The following is a 21,515-nucleotide window of genomic DNA, read 5'->3' on the forward strand; positions in this document are numbered from 1 at the left end:
TCAGATCTGAAGAATGTAGCTGTGATAATTTTGAAGTAAATTCCTATGTACCTATTTATAAACCTTTTACATCTTAAACTTCTTAGGATTGCTCCAGCCAACACACTGGATTAACCACTAAGCAATTTTGGAGTGTATCATTTAAGCAAAAAGAGAAGTGCTGCACTTTCTTCAATCTAGTCCTGGAGCTCTCTGTGTGCAGCAGTGTTGGCTCAGTAACTGTGACTGACAGCAGTGTTCCTACTCTCTACTACTTTACATTCCATTCAGACTGATGTAAATGCCATCAATCTTAGCAGAATCTCCTTCTAACATAAGAATTATTTGTATCTCATTTCTATCAGAGAACGTTATACAAGTAAGGGCATTTAACACAGATGGTGGTCTCCAGAGGCTTCTTTAACTCATTCTGATTGTTTCATTTTTTTAATTGTTACTTTTTTTTAGAAGTGTTTAATTCTGAAAAACAGAGGCACTAAATTCATCAGTAAATCAAAAAATATCAATCCAAATATTCTAAAACCTTCAAATTAAAGCAAGAAACCAAATGAAGGGTTATAATTTCAAAATGTGGATTAATTTTGAAGTACCTGCAATGATTTTTAAGATCTTTCTATACTTCCTGAAATATAGATGTGCCAATTTCCTACAGCTGAAGACCAGACTTCTAATTTTCTTCCTGAGAACAGGTTTAGCACTTTGAAAGTCAGCCTCGTGCTGTTTTTACTTACCTACATGGGAAGGCAGATGCCAATGAAGAATTGCCTGTCCTGAGACGTGGAAGTTGGAACTGCTGTGCCGGAAGGTGGCGCTGGCGCTGGCCCTCTCAGACGCTTGTTAACAGAAAAGGAGCTAGAAAAGTTCCAAACCTCCCCGTCCTCTACGCAGCTGCTCAACGTATTTATTAGCAGCATGAATGCTGCTGCTATTATTTTATTTAAAAGACCCACTGAGCCACGGACAACCTCTCCTTTCAGCACAGGCCTTTGAGGATATGAAGGGCACGGTGACTGGCTATAAATTGAACAAACTTACCAAAGAAACAGCTTGCTTTTAACATTGTTTGCCTCTGGATTAACCATAGAGACTTCTTGTACAACCTTCCACATTCTCTACATCCACAAGAGGTACTCGGGGAAAAAGAGCCACATAACAAGCACCAGCACACCATAACTCAAACTGTGTCAGCAGGGAAGAGGCATGATGTAGGTAATACCCCTACAGAGACAGAGCTGTAAAGCCCTACCTTATTGGTAGCAAAGAGCTTTAGCACTACTACTACAACAAAACCAGAGTTTAGAGAGGAAGAAGAATGTTTGAAGTACAAAAATGGTATTTATTAATTTTTCCTTTAAAAACCCAAACCTCCAATTGTCCAGTGCAGACGTGAAGACCCAGCCATAAAGCTGGGCAAAAATGAAACATTTCTCCAGAGGCAGTGTAAAGACTGAAAACTGAGATTTTCTGAATGTAGCCACTGAGGTAATTTCTGGTATCTTTACACAGTTTACTGAAGGAATGAATTCTGTAAGCTGTGATTGAGGAGTGCTCCTGGTTTAAGTGAGCGGTGCCACGATCTGGACAAAAAGCAATTGGCAGGTTTTTGATAAAACGGTTCTCAGCTGCAAGGTTAAAACTCTGCATAGGAAGCACAGTTGAGAAGGGATTATTTCAAGAGCCCAGAATGAACTCCCACAGGAAGCAATAAACACCCTAAATGTAATTTTCTTTTCTAAACACACTTTGACCTTTTTTTTTACTAACAAATATAGTATATGCTTAGGGAATTAGAACAACAAGCTGCATTTGACAGTGAATCCTTGCTTACTGAAGTCTGGGAGAGTGCTCACATGCAACAACTACAATAAACAACATAATAAATATATTTATTGACCTGGCAAAGTTAGAAATTTATACTAGTAGCATGGAGTAGCTTACAATGCTCAGGTGAGATAATTAAATAACATTATTACTTTTTGATAACATGGTCCAGATTATGCATATTTTTCTTGTGATACTTTCAAGGAATAGATCAACTGCATTTCTTGTATAAATGTTATGAAAAACAATCTAGCTGGGGAAAAGGTATTGTGTTTAGTTAAAAATCAACGTTCAACATAGAAGAATGGTGTAAAAAACACTGCTGAAGAATTTACAGTAAACCAGTAATTCTTATGATTTCACAGTTTGTTGTTCCACAAGAAGTGCTTTCTTTGTGCTTTTTGTGTGTGTTAAGCCTCATTTTGAAGGCATATTATTACTTCACCTGTAGCAGTGCTGATTCCAGAAAGGCCATTTCTAGAGGCAGAGACTTACATCTATAAAAAAAATTTTGTTACCTTCTTTCAATTCCTCTATGCACTCTCCAGAGCTATCATTACTGGCAAAACATAATTATATAACGAGATTCTTTGAACTACTAAACTGCCTCTGCCTAATGGAATTGTTAAAAACTGTATTTTAAATATGTGCTTATAAAACAGTTAAGAACTGTTTTGTGAGTATGATTTGGTTTCTTCCCAAACATAACAGTCAAAGCAGTTACAATAAAAAGTGCAGAAAAAATTAAAGATTTAAGTTCTACAGTTTGAAACTGTGACTGTGTAGACAAGCAATTTTCTCTCAAGAGAAAAGCTAAATTACTGCACCAGAAACTTGTATTGAAGGTATCTTCAAGTACATCTTTTGACTACTAAGCAAAGACTGCACAAATCTAAGTATAATGACTTTGGATAAAATAAAAGGGTAAGAACTAGAAGTAGTTCTCTAGCACTAAGGCTGTTTGTTTGTGGCCCTAAAAGGTAGTTCTGTCCTTTTCAATTTTATCAAATAAAGATATTCTGGCTTTCAAGAAGAACATATCGAAGGACAGACTTGACCTTTTCTTGAAACTGTTGCCCATTTACTGTATCAGAAACTTATATATAAGAACTTGAAAATGCCATGCTTTTCAGCCATCTCTGTCATAAACCATAGTGAATACTGCATTTAAAATTTAATCATGTAAAAGTGACCCCCACCAAAAATATAGCAGGTTTTAAGGTTTATTTCTGAAATAATACACCATATTAATTACACATTTTTTTAAAAGTTATCATATTAGTGAAACAGGTTTAAGTTTTAATATAATGACAAAACTAAAGATATGAAGATATCTGAATATGGTAACAATTCTGTTGTCACATTGCCATCCAGGTGTTTCAGTCTTATTTCTGGCCAAGCTGGGACAGCTAAACATGAAGAGACAGAAAATCATTAGGTTGCTAACCTTAATCTTTCAGTCAAACTAATATCCAGTTCATATAGTAAATATTTCTGTCCTATAAGCTTTGTTTGTGTCTGACAACCAAAAGTATGCTGTTAATAGAATATTTAATGCATTCCCTCAAAGAAGAGGATCTGAGCTTCAAATCTTCAGATCTGAATAAATCTCAGAGGTAAAAATACAGTGTATAAATCTCACAGTCAAAACAACAAAAATGCTAATTAAGCTGAATGAGGAGTTAAAAGCTGGTAAGTACCATTTGTCTCCTTCAAGTGCAACAAAAAATAATTTAGTTTTTTTATATGTAGTTTTGAATAACAACTTATCTCATCTTAGGACATAAAACCATAGCTGGTGATAGATACTGAAGGGTTCCTATTTGCTGACTACCATGAATAATTTTTTTTTTTGGTATTATAATGGAATGAGGCATAGAGAAGTAATGGTGATGATGACGTTTAAAAACAATAAAATACAGATTTTAGTATAGGTATGGACAACTAGCTTAAGCTAGGCCAGCATTTATATATATACACACACATATTTATAAACCAGGGCAAATGTTAAACTGTTGCAAGAATAGCCTGGAAAGACATGTTATTTGTGAATGTATCAAGAAATAATACAATTTTTTTCACTAGGATTTATAAAAAGGCAATTATGAACTTGTTCACCTGCATTACCTGTGAATTCACATGCAAAATATAGCCTTCAAAAGCTAATTAAAAATAATGGCTTCAAACCCCCACTTCAAGCAAACAAAAATGGTTAACAAGGACATGTATTAATCCTTCACAAATTAGTTTTTTTTGGTACAAATCCATGGAGAGATGTAGAGTTATATAAGTCAATACACAGTTAAAGAAGGAATAAATATTACAGAGGTTATCAAAGTTATCTACCTGTTTTATAAACTGTGTAGCATTAAAAAGTTCACTGCAGCCATACAGGACATGTTTGCCTTGTTTACCCTAAAAAAGAAAAATACATAAGAAATAAAGTGTTTAACAGAGAGCAGAAGTGGCTTAAACTAATTATATACTCAAAGAACTCAGTAAAATCTTGATGATGTTGAAGTCTTACACTTCTGGGTGGAAAAAGGATAGTTGCTTCACTGCAAGTAAAAACCCTGTAAATAAACTGAAGTGCAAAATAAGGGACCAGAGGCAGAAAGTGGAAAAATGGGACATCTTATACATTTAAACTCACTAGAATGCAAAGCTCTCTGATGTATCTAAGAACAGCTTAGGGAAGCTAACAACCTTACATGAGCAAAGCCTTACTCCCTAAAATAACTGGGTGATTCTCTAAGAATAGTGCCAACATATTTACTCCTTCTTCTGGGTTAAAGCCTGAAAACTTCAACCTGTAATTTATTCCATATGACGATGATATTAAAAACAGCACTTTTTTTTGTTTTACAGGGATTCTGAAACAAAATGTTTTGTTGATTTCACTCAGATGCATAATAAACTTAGTTTGCAGTTCAGCAGTATTTGCTTGATATAGTAAGGCTACTATAAAGTGCTATGTTAGCATTTGGGAAGTGAAAATTAGTTTAAGTTATACATAGTTTCAGACTGAGTTTACTTCCAGTGTTGGGCAATAATCCCCTGGGTTTTCAAAGTTCTAGCACAGGCTTGAGAAATCTGTTTCACTGTTAAATTATTTTGCCTTTTTCCATATTAGTTAGGTAAAATTTACCTATTAAAGAGCAAAATAGGAATATAAGCCTTCACAAAATGATTCACATAAACTGCTAATTGTGTCATTTCAGCAGAAAGTACCAGAAGCAGATTTAAACAGTCCTTAGCTGGTGGGGATGCTATTGGGGAGATGGTAATCCTGGTTCAAGTTCTCATCCTTATTGAGTGTTTTGTAGTAATAAGCTATTCTTGTTGCTGAGCAAGATCTTGAGCTTTCATCTTCGGACGTTTCAGGCCATTCTTTCAAATCTTGATATCTGTGTTCTAAACTCTTCTAGTATTTTGAAAGATTCCCCTTTCCATACTGTGATTGAGCAGCATTTGCTTCTGCCTCGTACTAAAATTTTAAACTATACAAATAACTGTGAAATGAGACTGTTACCTTCCAGACAGCTCTAAGAAACATGAATGTACACTTCCAGTTCGTCACAGATGTTCCTCTAAAAGTGTAATTTTAAATATGTGTATGTAATTCATGTTCACTTCTTAGTTTATTCAAACAAAGAACTATATCTGCAAATAATGACTGGAGCCAAGTTGAAACTGCTTAGTATCTAAAAAAACCCCAAACCTCAGTACTCTTCAAAGTCCAGTACTTTTTAATGACTGAAAAACTATGATTGATTTAAATGTTCTTGTGATTGGAACAGATTAACAAGTAGTTTTCTAACCATCTACAAAAGGAAATCAAAGGATATGCTACATTCTTTTGTACAAAGCAGTATGCTAGGCTGCTCTTGGAGGCTCCCTATGGATTGCAATTCTGGTGACACAGTTTCAGCATGTTGAACTGATCTTGGCCAATATATCCATTTTAAGGCACAATCTGCCTTAATGACATTATAAATATTTGCTTTTTGATGTTGTGAGATAGTCCATTCTAGCAATGAACTGCAAATAATTGGATTTGAGTGTTCCTCTTAATTCTTCTACAAAAAACCCCTCAGAATGTCAAAGCTGAATGAACATTGCTTCCTGTTTTAGAAAGTTTTAAAATACTTTCTCTGTGCTTTCAGATGCAAACTGGCAAAACAGATAGTGCTTAGAAAAATAAAGCAGTGAATAAAATCTCTGTGGTATCTGCTTGCAAGAACATGTTGATTTTTCTCAAGCAAGAGATGTTGACTTTTCTCTTTTTTTTATTCTGGGGGAAGACTGATTGAATATGAGAATAATTAATAAGCTACATACATCTGTCTTAACTATAGATGCTGGAAGTGTGCCATATGGAAAAGCAAATTTTACTGAATAAGCCTGTAAGAGTCACCTATGAGAGGCACACAGTCTCTAGGTGGTGGGAGGTAGAATTAAGGTTTTCATTAACCTTGTCTTCTGAAGAGCAAACAGCTAAGAGGAATAAAGGTGAAGGAGTCTTTCCCCTTGGGAGGTCATTTCCCACTGCTCACGGTACACTGTCTGACTGGAGAAACATACAGCACCCTTCAGCTGTGACAACTGCTCACAGGTTCCAGGAGAAGAAAAAGTATGTTCAACTTTTGACTCTCCATAAGATCTAATTAACATTACCATTCATGTAGTTTTCAGTTCCTTCTGTACTCTCCCTCTGTTTATCAAATGACCTCCTGTTTGCCCTCTTATTTCTCAGAAACTTCAGCTTCCTGTCACTTCATATGAAGTGCCGAGTGCTTAACCTGTCACCTTACAAATGCCCTGTATATACAAACCTCAGTTCTGTCAGTGTGCTGCTACATTCAGAGAAGAGTATTAGCCTCTAGGGAATTCAGAGATTTATTTAGTAGGAAGTAACAAATATACACCACAAATACACATGTTGCTGGGCATCTTTTGAATTGGTATTGTACCTGAAGTGGCCTTGGGTAAACTAAGGAGCAAGCTAAATGTTTGACAATGCACTCTGCTACAGGCAGATGCCTCACTGAATTAGTTATCAAGGATGGTGGTAAGTGCTAAGCAGAATCTAAATGACTTATTTAATTTACATTCCTCTTCTATCCTTTCCCCTCTCCAGACCACCTTTGTTCCAAAATGGCTGCCTGTTAGAGGGAAAAAATCAGCACACATGTTCTGACTTTTCATTCTTCATGATCTACCTGGACATAAAGCCCTCATGTGCTTGTTTTTTGGAAGAAGTGTTTTTCAGTGATTAGTGCTTCATATTTATTTTGTGTGAAAAGCCTCAATCCAGTCTACCACAGGACAGGACAACTGTACCATGAACAAGGTTAGGATCAGGAAGAAGAATGGTATGCTGCTGCTCTTTAATAATTTTTTACTTTCTTTAAAATTTTACTAAGATTCCTTTTGTATTTTTTTTATTCTTGGAAGGTGCTGGAATACCATCTCTGCTGCCCAGGAACAGTAATGATTTAGTTACTTTTCTCCATCCCCTGATTTTGTGTTCTGCTAGACTAGCCATCTGAAACCAGAGAAACCAGATCCGTTACACAGTTGGTTATGTATTTTCTTCTTTGTGCGTATGTTTTCTTTCTGCATATCCTATGATTTCTACACAGAATTAAATGATGCAGTGTAACAAGAATGAGCTTCCATTAACTCAGCAGTGAAAACTTCTAAATGTGGGTAACTAATAAATGCTTAGATATTGATGCCAATTTGATATTTGCTTTGACAGATAGCACAGTATTTGAACTATGTTGGCTTTTGAAACCCTTTACACTCATGGAAGATTGTCATAAGATACTTGTTATCTGCAGGTTGTATTTTGAACTGACTCCACATTCCTAAGCTGCATACAAAAAAAGCACTGTGGTATCTCTTTTGCAATATTTATGAAAACGAAAGAATTCTGAGCAGTTCCTTACTTTCAAGGTTATGATACACTACAGCTGCTTTATTTAAGAAGAGCAAATGAAAACTAGTAACAGGACTCTAAAACAGTATGAACAGCCAAACTGATAGCATTTGATGTATCAGTACAGAAGACAGGTTAATTCACTTAGCTACATCTGCTACAGTTTTCAACCATGCTCATGCATATGAAGACAAAATAAAGAAGAATGCATATTATTTACTCAATTCTAAAGTGCAACATAAGCAAAATACCAGAAACAGGTCTTTCTTGGTCTGAATTAGTAATCCACAATTTCTACTGCTTTCTTACATAATTTTTTCCCAGACTCTGTATAGAATAAGGATGTTAAGGCTAATTTCATAGACTTGATCTTCCAAATACTAAATATTACAGAAAAGCTGCTATGACTGGTCTATCAGTAAGTTATACACTACAACCAAAGAAGTACACGTACCTTTATGTAGTCAATAAGATTTTGATACTCAATATAGTTTCCTCCTCCAACTATAAACACTATGGCCTAAAAGGCAACACACACATTATCAAAGTATGCATTGAAATTCTCATAATTTCAGTAGTAAAACAGCACATCTTTAAATCCAAAACAGAAATAACCACAATCTTCTATTAAGAAATACTTGATACACATGCTGTTTCAACACATTACTTTTTTTGTTCTTTCCCTCCCCACTTACTACTGGTAATAATCTATAATATTACAGGTAAAGGCCATCAGTATTTTCTAGGTTGTGCTTAAAAGAGAACAATTAATGACTAGAAAAAGGAGACTTAATAGTTGTATTATTGTTATTATTACTGATATTTTTGCTATGACCATCTGTTAGCCATACATATGATACCACATGGTATTTCTTTTGTCTTGGAGGATAATTAGAATATTCAGGAGAAATCTGAGACATTTGTATGTCTTTGACAAGGCAAAGATTTTGCTTATGAAACTTGGTAGTAAGATTCCTACTATTTGCAAATATTTATGTTGAAAAATACTGATAGTTACAGGCATTTGTATGAAATGACAACATTAATGATTTTGCCTTTTTCCTTTAATTGCAGAGACTGTTTGCGATAGTCATGTACATCAGTGTTCAACACTGCTGTTTAAGGCTGGACAGAGGATTAAATCTAGAGAGCATTCTCAAGATTTGATATAAAAATGGGGGTTTAAATTGCTCAGTACTCAATTAGGATATTAGTAAGTCCTTGTATTACCTTCAGAAGAATTTGCTAGATTTTTTTTTCTCCAGTATTAGTTCATGCTTACACAGTTCTTTGAAGATGAAAAACCTTCTTCACAATAACAGCTAATTATAATTAATACTAGATATAATTAGTTTTAAGTGCCTTTTTTTTTCAAACAAGACCTCTCATTTTCTTAATCATGATTAGCAAAAATGACTGGTGTTTCAGGATTTATTTTTAACACATGTACACTGAAAAATAATTCTTATGTGACTTACCTCCTGGAATGGATTTTTATTTCTTGGAACTGAGCTATAAAAAAACCACACAGAAACATACAGCTCAAATTTTATTAGACATGAATATAAATATGCAAAATAAGTAATGTACACATCATGTTTATGAAATACTATATAATATTAGACAAAAGTATAAAATAGAACAATAATTACCATTGTGCATTCATCCTCCAAGTATTTTATGTAAATTATTTGTTATAGAAAATCATTCATTCTACAGGACTGAATACACGAGTAAATACTTTTACTTCGTCATTTTTAAGGTTGCTGTTTGAATCATAAGCTTTATGACAACAGCAAGTCAGTTTGCAGTGGCTGCATACAGCTTCAAAATCTCAAAAACTACTATAGGCAGGAGGTATGTAGGATTAAAATTATCTAGGGAGGAAAAGGTAAATTACAAGTTGGGTGGTTCAGATTCTTCCTCTCCATTTGAATTCACAGGCAGGTAGCATGGACAGAGGGAGAAACCTTGCACCTTCAAGAGGAAGGGGAAAGTGAAGAAAAGGCTATGAAGGGTCAGTCTGCCCTCCTGCCCTTTGCTCACACACTACCACTACCTTCCTACCTGCAGCCCCAGGTAGTCAAATACATCCTATGTTCTAACACAGATTAAAAGCATTACATTTTCCCTTTCAACTTACCTCTTCTCTTATTCCAAGAAGTTTTTTCAGAGTGACCAGCAAAAATTGACTCAACACAGATTATTCCAGTGTACCAGAAAAACGGGTTTTAAAAGGGAATGGCTATGTCTAATATATTGCTTTGTCTGTCATGAATACATGCAGACTTCCCATAAGTAGAAGTGTTACCCCAATGTTGTCTTTTAAACATGATATAGCAAATCCACAAACATTTTGTGTCATCCTTTCAGAGGACAAGGCCTGTTTATATTTGACATAAGCTTTACACAGGATATAAAGATATCCTTTAAGACTGACTTGAAGTAATGCAGTTTCTACTCTATTTAAAACATAATAGATAACAATGCCAATATTTTTTAAAATAGGACTAGATTAGAAAATAAAATTAGTCACTTCTTAACACTGTCCCATTAATTATAATATTTGACATCAGTATTTTAAACAAGTAATATTTTGTCAAGCCAGCTAACCTATGTTTTTTATCATCTACATAAATATTTGAAGGGAGAATTAGATAAACCCCTATATGGCTGTATTAAGAGTTTTGCTGTCATGCTCAAATATGATTTAAGGAATATAACTTAAGTTTACATACAAAACTCAAAAAAACCCCAAACCAGAAATTAAAAGCTTTTCCCTGTGATGACTATTATAGCTCCACAGACTGGCACGTTTATGAACTGCTGTAAATGCTTATTTCTACGCTGTTTAAAGCAACATAAGAACTATACAGAGTGGGTAAAAAAGCATATTTACATGAGAAAAACTCTTTGGCTTTAGTGAAACAAATCTTTGCACTTTTGCACAGAATCCACCAGAAATGCTACAAAAGTATTACAAAACAATGGAAGTTAAAATTAAAACATAAAATACTAGCAATTTTCTTCTCCGATGCTTTCAAAATCTGCTCATCTTTGAAATTATATAATCTCCAATACTTTGCAGTAAAACTTGCGTATTATCTTAAATTTATTTCTTATTACTTTCCATGTTTCAAGAACAGATGCTTCATGCAAGCAACTAAAACCAAGCCTGGACCTATTTTATCCACAATTGTCCTGTAATAAACTCCTGCAACTAAATGAGCTAATGATTGTTTTCTCATAGGTTTGATGAAAATTATTTTTAGAAGGTATATTAAAGTATCTTATCTGTTTCTTGGATATTAGAGTAGGCGAGACCATTACACAGCTACTGGTCAAAGTTATAATGCAAAAGATAAAAACTGATAAACTTCTAGTGTAATTCCTCTTCCTCTCTTTTATTTTTGGTAAAATAAACTACATCCAAATCTCCCTTCATATGCACGTGAACACAAAACGTGCACTTATCAACACAAAAGCAAATGCAGTCAACTTTCAGTGTGGTTTTTTTTTTTTTTTTCAAACAGTGGAAAGCCACAAAGTTTCAGAGAACCAAGCAGCACAACTATGAAGAACTCTAACATTTATTATTACTAAATACAAGTACAAATTCCCATGACTGAACTGATGTACATGTTAGCAGCATGTTCAGTCACTGGAACAAAGATTTTTTTTTGCAGTGTTACAAGATTTATCTGGTTGATCCAAGTTCCCATTGTGAATTCCTTCAACACCAACTGTCTTGACTTAGAATCAATGACTAAAATTAATTACTTGTAGTCAGCAAGTAAATAAAACCAGGTTTCTTAAATTAGCCTTTTTACAGGGTACAAAGAAAGAAGCAAAACTCATAGTAAACTCACCTGTCACTGCCTCGTAGCATCTTGGGGTCAAAATACCGGTAGTCATCTGTCTCCTATTAAAAAGTATGTTTTTATCTCAAAAGATTGGCATTTTGGCTTGTATCTATTATGTTAAACATAGTTCAAACCAACATAATTTCCCATCACATAATTCAAAATTAATTGTGGTGTCCACTAATATTTACAAAGTTCGGATGTAACTGAACCAGCACAGAATAAATAGCAGTGAGAAGCTGTAAGGGTACTATTAAGCTTTTTATTTCTGGTTCATCTAAAATTGACTATCACACACTTTCCAAAAAATACACTGGTTGCATAATAAATCCCAACAGAAAGGCAGTATGCAGAAAGAAAAATTACTGTGTTACCAGCTTTAGAGGAACACCACACGGTTAGTTATAAATGCTAAAATTTTCCAGCTTACAGAGATCTTCTATTGTTTTAACATTATAAAACAAAACACTTCTGTGGCAATGAATGCTAAATACAAGACAGATTCTGCTACTGTTATGTAACTTATCCTTCTCATTTCATGATTTATGACTACTATTAAACCAAAATTAAGCTCTTGAAGAAGAAATGAGTTCCACAAGCATTTGAAAAGTCTGTCTAAACTATAAAAAAAAATTTTTTCTTCACACAAAACACTGAGGCACTTCCAGTATTTTTATTGGCAACAAGCAGGATTTTTGCCAATTATAACGGATGAAAAACAAAACTTCTTAGTAACTCCTTTTGACATCCCCTTGGCTTTCTGTTGTTTCTATACTACATTTTCATCCAGGTACTCTGTGGATAAACTGTATGCAGAACTACAGTTGAGTTCACCTGGGTGCATACATGCAAAGACCTCTGTTTTGATGATTCGGTACTACAGAAATAATATTTTTTGAGTATCAGACAGATTATCTGGGAAATTTATTAGAGCTCACAAAGCATAACTACCTCTAATAGTAAAAAATATTTAATATACACATGGTTACACACACACAAAATAAATCTATTTTATATTAGGAACTTTTATGTAGTTACATAATACTCCTTATCCTGAAGTTTGGCTTTTAAAAAAAATTAATTTAGGTCTAATTTCACACTGAACCTCTGTAAAATGCTTTTATATGCTCCACTGGGAATTTCAACTACATTTGTAGTCTTCCAGTATTCATGATTTTGGCAGATTTGTACATAAAGGTGATATAGTGACTTTAAAGTAATGAGAGAGCTGGGAATGGACAGAGATTGATAGACTAAAACTGAGAGATATGGGAGAAACGTTTACCAGGGATAAAGAACTGCACTTTCTCTGCTTGTTAGAATGAATTACAGATTAATGCCAGAACTAAAAATCAGAGTTAATACACATATTACAAACGTTTACTCCTGAATGTGTTACTCCTGTGTCTGTTCACTGCGGGCTTGTATAAGTAGACACATGAAAAGCGGTTAAGAAATCTAAATGTTATAAGTTATGTTGTTGTTGTTTAAATACCCCATTCCTGCTGCAATCAGTTCTGAGGGTGCAGGGAAAAGAAACTCTGCTCGATTTTACGTGCTTTAAGAAACAGCTAGCCTGCCAATAAAAACAACTGTATAGCTGTTCCTTACACACAACTGAATTTGTGACTTCCCGAAACAATTCAAGAAGAAAATGCATACTTTTGACAGTATAAACTTAATTTTCAAGATTTCAAATTAAAATGGAAAAAATCCCATGGAAGTGTCATTAACTTTCAGTATGTATTTGTTTTTCTGCAGAATCTAAGATGACTAATTTGGATTAAGGAAACTCTCTATTTTTAGAATTTTTCTTTGTAATGCATGAAAGGTAATCCTACATCCTAAATCTGAAAGATATCATATACACTGAAAGGGATGGTGTTAACCAAAATACAGTTTCATTAATATATATCACAAATAAGATGTATCTACCTCTTAAGTCAATACAATTGTACATACTGTATTCACAGAAGCTTAACTCCTTTGTAAAGCTTTACTTATGAAAGACTGGCCTAACTCAATAATCAAACCATTCTGTAAAAGGCACTTAAAAGAACCTCCATAATTCTATAGTAAATACGGGTCATTTTCATACCTATAGGTTAAAATTTGTGTATACTTGACAAAAAGATTTTTTTTTTGTTCTAGGAAGATTTAAGGTTTAAATCAATCTCTATTTAGGGACACCAAAACAAAGCAAGTATGTTAGCAGATTTATGAACAGAACATTCCTTTGTGACAACATAATCTTAAAAGCAATTCCTTAAAAACCTGCTTTGACCAATAAATATTATTATTTTAAAAAATCCCAAGTAATGGATTACTTTAAGGTCATCAAGGAATGCTTCTGAATAAGTATTTCAAGAAAAATTGTAACTATAGTTAATCTAGACAAATTAAAAAAATTACAAGATGATATTATTGCCCATAAGAACTGTTCCAGCTGTTACTGCTTCTGAAAAACTTGGAAAGCACAGGTATAGACTCATTTGTCCTTGCTGGTAAGCTTGTCCTTATGAGACAAAAGAAACAGCAGGGACAAGTAACATACAGTGATTTACAGACAACCTTACAGAGTTTTGCATAGGGTATCATTCTAAATAGGTTTAAGATTTCAACTGACAATAATATTTGTGAATGTTTATGGTACAAGTTGTACACTTTATCTATTTATTGTTGCAATTCATATCTAGAAATTAATTTAAATTATTTACGTTCATTGTAATAATTGTTTGACTTTTCAATAATATGCTCTAATCTTGCATTACACCTTTTATTCATAAACTAATCACCGTGGTTAATAAGATCTATAATGGAGATTTTTTTCTGTGTTGTAAAAATATTAAATCACGAGGGTTTTTTCCCCCCTCCCTTTGTATTTTGCCTGCACTGCAACAGTTTTCTATTCTGGGGAATAGAAGAGGACTCCAAACATCAGAAGATAAGCACAGAAGAAGCCACAATGGTGTACATCTACACATTGACCTTTTCCAGATACAATTTCACTTCTGTTGATGGTACAGCAAATCTAAATATATTCCACAATGACTCTCTGGCTTGCTTCTGTTAGCTGAAATTTACTCCAAAACTTGCTGTCAATTTTCCTGCAGGTTAGGAGAATCATTCTTTAGGGCTTGCCTGGTCTCCTATGACTTGAAAAGTAGGACTCCCTGTTTCAGGCCATGAATATCAGTCTCTGACATGCCAGTGGAACATGAAGCTGCTGATTGACAGACTGACTCAATGGCTGCTTTTTTAATTCAGAAGATCAATATTTTTTCCAAATCATCAAAGCGGTGCTGGCTGTGTGGCAATAACAGTTCAGAACCCCCACTCCATATGATTGCAAATTTTTCCAGATCAACTCCTAAACTTGTAGCCTAATAAAGCTAGTGTTTATTTTGAAAAAAAATTGTTTTATTTTTCACCTACTTGTAAGTTACCTGCAGTTTTAATTTCAGCTTTCTGTGGTAAGTGTTCTGGGTGACATCTACTGGTTGACTACCTAAAATTAGGCCTGTACATGTTTTCCAACTCTTGCAAATAGGAATAAGAATCCACAGACACTGAAAACAGTATCAGTTCCTTTGTTTGTTAAGAGATAGCAAATTATCAGCCAAGAATCATGACACGCATCATCAATGAAGTACAGTTTAAGAAAATAAAGGATTAACTGCATATTGATAACGTTCATATTTTACCATTATTTGTCTCCCTTTACATGTAGTTAATACCTGAAGGAGAAAGTGGACTAAGAATGTTTTAAATCTACTAACAAATGTGAGATACTATAATTATGCAATTATAATATAGAGATATAATACATATATAAATATAATGTCTGATTCTTATGTCATTAAAAGAGGAAGATTGATATAATGTGGGAAACATATTAAAGCTTTCTAAATGACTTTTAACAAATGATTTTTTCAGGACAAGTATGTGAACAGGTTGATCATACGTAAGATTTCTGCAGGAACTAAGTACATGGAAAGAAAAATGACTGCTTTGATTATATACTAGGCATAAACAGACACAGGGCTATTTTTAGTTGTAAATTCTAGCAAATGCCTTGATTATCTAGCTAATACATAAGTATTTCAGAAGTTTGTAACATGAATTTCAAACAGTCTGACTAAATTTTCACAGAAACGAGCCAAAAAGAGGACTTTTCTGACAACAACCATCTCTGTTTGCAAACAGAACAACTGAATCAGCAGTAAAATGTTTTCTGCTACACAGCAGAGCTTAAAGATGTGGGAAATGAAATTTTCTCTAATATACCTCTCTGTAACTACTTTACTTATGAAACTGTGCTCTTTTAAAAAAAATCACCTTGATGCAAAGAAAATTTCAACCCACAGCTTAACGCAGAAATTTAGGAGCAACAGAAGCTCAGTACAGCAGAAGAGTAATAGAAGCTCAGACTAGAAAAAACCTCAAAAATACTAGCTCCAATGAGACACAATGAATTGTCATTGTTTAGAAACTATTTTAATAAAAAAAGTCTTAGTAAATAGTTATGAAAAAGGTTCTATTCTTGAAACACAGCATGATTGGATTTAACTACATTATCATGAAAAATATTAGCCCCAGCATATTATATATCACTGCCTCAAGATTTCATTTGTTCCACCTCTCTCCGTGTGAACGCAGTTGTACTCACAGGGTTTGACTTCATCTCCATAAGACTGTCCAAAATGCGCGTGACTGGCAGATTCTGTCAAACATAATGTGAAGTTAATGGAATGCTGAAATGCTTACTAAGAACAATTTGCAGGCACACTATTATTTATGGAAGAGTTTACAGAGCATTTGAAATACCAATTTAAACATTTCTCCTCTTATATTTTGTAAAGGTTAAGCTTATTTATCATCACCTAAATTACTTTTCTGTATAGAAAATGCAAACATCTGAGGGGCATCTAACCAGGGCCTGAACATAAAGCGCAAAAACATGTGAAGATGGGAACAGAACTTTAGGCATAAGCAAAATATGCAGACGTGACCACACATGAATTCTTATTAAAAAAATTCTTTGCAGTTAAGGAAAGAATTTTAAAGCTGAAGATGATAATTAAGGGTGTGATTCTAAGCAAGAACTAATGTTGTCAAAGAAATGGGTAAAAAGAGCAACCCTGGCAACAAATGTTTGGATGAACTGTAAAGGAATAAACTGAGCCGAGATTCAGGATTACTGTTCTGTATTTAAGATGGGAAATTTTAGCTTAGACAGAAGATCTGAAGTATTAAATAGTCAAACTACTTCAGTTATAGTAAACTGAGGGTGAGTTTACGTAGCAACAGAATTGGAAATGTGTCTTGTTGACCGAATATATCAAGAGGACATTCCAAAGGACGATCTACATATTACCCTGAAATGCTTCATAAAAAACCAATGTAAATCCCTGAATGACTGAAGGAGAATAAAGTTAACTTTAATAGAAATAACACAAACTTACATTAGGCTTAAAAATATGAGAGGAACAGCATTTTGTTTTGCTACTCTAAAATACCTGGAGAAAGAATTAAAAGCCAGAAAAGGCATATCCTGAAAACATTGGTAAATTGACTTCTTGCTCACTCAGAACTCAAAACAATGCAAGTCATTTTGTCAAGAATAATACTAACTCTTTAAAGCCATACATTTAAAGAAGTGACAAAATGTTAAATAAAAGAAGAACAGGAAGTCTCCTTTAGAATATAATTATTTTTTATTATTACAAGTAACAGTTTATCTGAAGAGTTCTCTATAAAATATAACTTACAAGCAAGCTGCATATTTAAAAGTTTCCTCAGTCACGTTTTGTGCTATACTAGTGATTTGTAACTTGTGATGCAATTTATCGTATCTAGTCACAGTTAAATTCCTGCAGAATTAACTTCATTGAATAACCTACAAAAGCAAGATCCCATTTTTACGAGATAGCTGATAACTTTCATGCATAAATAATGTGTTTAAGAGGGTGAATAAACAAACAATGGCAATGATAAGATCAAGTAAGTCAAAAAGATAACCATTTAGTTAAGATTTCATATTATTTAGTTCTGATATGCTGTATTTCTAAAGTAAATTCTGATTCTTCAACTAAGAATTTGATGAATGATCTTTTTCTTAGAAATCTTAATGTCAAAATATTACAGAATTAAGATTATAAATTCTAAATATTGATTTACTGGCATCTGATGAAAGTATATATGGGGAAAAATAATGTGTCCTCTACAGGGAAGCAGGCTTCTGGGAATCACAATTCAAAACTTCAGCTACAAGTTATACAACCAGTTTCTTTGTTGTTGTTGTTGTCGTTTGTTTTCTTTTGGGGGGTGTACATTGAAATTCGCATGCAAGTTATGCTCAGAAATATTTTATAAAGCTAAGTGAATATTTGACAGTGGCCATGTCATTACAAACACACTTTGATTTTCAGGCACGTTACAAGATTATGGTTGCTGTACATTACTTATGTGGGAAAACTAGAAAGGCTTGAGCTGTAACTGAACAGAGAATTAACACTTTTCAGCCTTTCAATCACTCTGGAATAGATTCACTTAATGCATACTGTTCTAAGTAAAGACATATATTTTTTTGTTTATGAAGGTCTAATCTATTTTGAGTATTCCACAGCTGCCCTTAATGCTGAAATCAGTCTTAATTGCACATACTGGAATCTAATTCCTTATAAAGAGGTATTCAAAGAAAATGTGAACATTATTTGTTACTTATCTAAAACCAGGAAGTTACAAAGTGATAGATCTATCCATCAGCAGAGATTTATGTTTACTTTTTTACTGTACAATGGATTTTATTAATATGATAGAGATACCAAAATACATAATACTCATGTAACAGACTTTTAAATTGTTTTTTTAAACTTACTTGTTGCTTCAGTACCAAATTCTTCACTCCTTCCATTACAAACTGTGATCCTGTATTCATAACACGTGAAAACAGACTGAAGAAACCAAAATAAAGATGATGTGTAAGAGCTTTTTAAAATTTTTATTCTTAAGCTTTATACTGAAATCCAATTTCCATTAACATTGATGGGACTTAAGTATCAAGTAATTTAATTTTTCATAAAATATATTCTTCATACCACACGGCAAGCAAGTATATGGGAATACACCTATAATCAGACAGTTAGATCCTTGCCTATTGATAGGAGTCTTGACCTCTAGTCTTTAACCCACTGAACAGTTTATTTTACAATTTCAGCAAGCATTTGAGTGTTCCTTTCAAGTGGGTGCCCTAATCAGAGTTAAAAGAGTCTTAATCAGAGTTAACAGAGATGCTGAGCACCTCCAACAACTTTTTCCAAGTGAAACAGCACCGGAGTTCTCTCTAACCATAATGCGCCACAGATTCCTTATGACAGTGACAGTGCATTCCTGAAAGTGATGTTGGCAGGAGGATTCAAATCCTCTCAAACATAGAAAAACCCAAGTCCTATACCCTGTATGGGATATATGCATCCTTAGCACAAATAACTACACCTTTCAACAAGCAGACAGACACCCTGTCCATGACATTTTAATGAAAGAGCGGTGTGTTCTTGCATCCCTGACAGTCCAAGACCAAGGGAGAGCTGATTTTGAATATATAGGGTTGTTCTTATCTTCTACCATTGATTATGTAAGGGTTAAAATGATGGCTGTCACAGATCCAGTTCCTGGTGCTGAATTCTACTCCTATGAGAATGAATTTAATGTGTAACTGAAGATAGCACAGTATTAAGATACTTTGTGGATTTAGTCACAGATCCTTTTACTTTCCTCTGTGTGTTTCCTATGCACTGTTAAGGGAACATGAGTGCTTGTAATTGTCTGTAACTTAAAACTTTTACACATAGAGAGATACTTTGTTCTGAGCTGTGTATAGTACTAATCACACTTCCAGTACTACTAAAATAATGTAAAAGAACTCAAAGGCTTACAGAAGATTAATCAAAAGCGTACCCCAATGGTTTAGGTGTCGTGTTTCCGTAGCTGGTTGGAGCTGAAGCCATCTTAGTGAAAGCCCTGTGAAAGCAGTAAGAGAAATCAAATATCTATCTCATGGCACACAGGGCTGTAGAATATTCCCCTCTAGTCATCTGAAAGTGAAAAAACTTCTCCATCTCAAACTCTTTTGGGAAGTAACTATTTATTATATGCATTCCTCTTGTCTACAAATTAAATAAGAATTAGATTTGATACTTAAAAGACAAACACTTTATTTTGCTACCATGTAAAACTAGAGTAACTGATAGGCAGCATCACCCTTTGGTATGAACAAAAAAACCTTCTGGAGTCTGAATTAGCACAACTTTTCATTTAATTCAGTAAGTTGTTTCTGTCCTGGATCATTAAGGGCACTACTATGTGTTATTGTTCAGTAGTGTTCTGGCATTACTGGAGTTTAGTCTTAAAATACGATTTGCCTGTATTACCATAACAGTAAAAAATTATACCAGAATGAATGTTTAAGGACAATTTATGATGTATGAGAAGTAACACAATTCTTGAATATAATGCTGGGTTCTGTAAAATGACCCAGTTAGCTTCATATAGGAGAAAAAGGAAAATACTTACTTCCACTGTTTTATGTAGCTCAAAGGAGCGAGATTACAACCTGCATCCATCAATGCTTTTTTATACTGCTCCAAATCAATCTGCAATTATGAAGTTGAGAATTACATGAGGTTGAAGCTACTCTTACATCCATATCTAAATATTAAGCAAGCAGTGCTAAGTTATAGCATTAACCAAAGCTAAAAACTAATTATGAATCTTAATTCTGTTAAGTACCAAGTATGAAAATATAACTTAAAATAAAATTTGCCAAGAGCAGCTCTCATTGAACTTAAGAGTATTTGTGGAATTAAATCCTGTGCACTTTCAGATATGGGAACAGTCTTTATATCAGTATTTTTTAAAAAAACCTGACAGAATGTTGGTTTCTGTAGAATGTCACAATGGCAGATAATAAATGAAGAGGAGTTAATATACATTTATAAGAACACTTTCTATTTGCCTAACCAAACATTCTCCCATCACATAGTATTTCTACAGTGCAAGAAGATTTTTCCTTGAAATTAATAATCCTAAATTCAAAAGAAATATTAAGAAATTGTTTCCTGAATTATTCAGATACTGGCACAAGATGTATTTCTCCTTTATTCATCTGCTAGTCAACTGACTCAATTATTCTTTAATATACAAAGATAGAGTGAAAAGAGACATATTGCTTTATCTACTTCTACTGAGCAGTGGAGCAGAATAATAGCATGCTAGGATGAGTCTTGTAGTAACTCTAATCTAAGTATTTCAGAAAAATATTCCTGCTTACTAGCCATTCATATCCTTTGAAATGGTGGCTAAAGCTTTGTGAGCAGATTTCCTTGTAACACTACAAAAGTTAATTAAAATTTTAATATTTCCTGGGCATTTCATACTTCTCTTTAAAAAGAAGCAGAAATATCTACTTACTGCTGAAACAACATAGAAAAATCCAGTGTGGTAGAATATGGTGTTGGAAGCTGTAAAGAACGTACATACCTCTGAAGGTGCCTGAGCTGAGCTTATGTAATAGATGAGAAATAACCGCATTTTATCTTCTGGGGTTCCCGCTGCAGTAAAAAAAATTTATAAAAAACTACAATTATAACTATGCTGCTACATTAATTGCTCTTCAGTAACCATATATATGTACATGCAGACCTTTAGTTACGACAATAATTGTTATATCTATAACCAGGGGCTTGTTCAATGTATAGAACTGTTAGAACGACATATAGCAACGTTATTACAGGCGTTATTATTATTGGGTTAGATGTACTCATTCTTTCTGAAAGTTTTACACTTTTCCCTTTTGCTTGCAGTGAATACTATTCTTCAAATAACTT

General features: G+C 33.8%; 1 protein-coding gene across 1 annotated transcript in view; it reads right to left on the reverse strand.

Annotated features, from left to right (window-relative positions):
- Positions 1 to 1,867: 1,867 nt before the first annotated feature.
- The window catches only part of SCFD1 (sec1 family domain containing 1), a 52,362-nt gene continuing 32,714 nt past the window's right edge, over positions 1,868 to 21,515 (reverse strand). The window contains exons 16-25 of the mRNA XM_050336779.1: positions 21,169 to 21,239; positions 20,203 to 20,282; positions 19,588 to 19,650; positions 18,509 to 18,584; positions 16,298 to 16,351; positions 11,635 to 11,687; positions 9,244 to 9,277; positions 8,220 to 8,285; positions 4,168 to 4,236; positions 1,868 to 3,230 (exon numbers count right to left, since the gene is read on the reverse strand). Of these exons, the coding sequence (XP_050192736.1) occupies positions 3,207 to 3,230; positions 4,168 to 4,236; positions 8,220 to 8,285; positions 9,244 to 9,277; positions 11,635 to 11,687; positions 16,298 to 16,351; positions 18,509 to 18,584; positions 19,588 to 19,650; positions 20,203 to 20,282; positions 21,169 to 21,239 (590 nt within the window). The 3' untranslated portion in view covers positions 1,868 to 3,206. The remainder of the gene's footprint in view (positions 3,231 to 4,167; positions 4,237 to 8,219; positions 8,286 to 9,243; positions 9,278 to 11,634; positions 11,688 to 16,297; positions 16,352 to 18,508; positions 18,585 to 19,587; positions 19,651 to 20,202; positions 20,283 to 21,168; positions 21,240 to 21,515) is intronic.

Source organism: Myiozetetes cayanensis, unplaced genomic scaffold (assembly GCF_022539395.1).
Source record: "Myiozetetes cayanensis isolate MyiCay16 unplaced genomic scaffold, myiCay2020 scf6-25, whole genome shotgun sequence".
NCBI classification, from domain to species: Eukaryota; Metazoa; Chordata; class Aves; order Passeriformes; family Tyrannidae; genus Myiozetetes; species Myiozetetes cayanensis.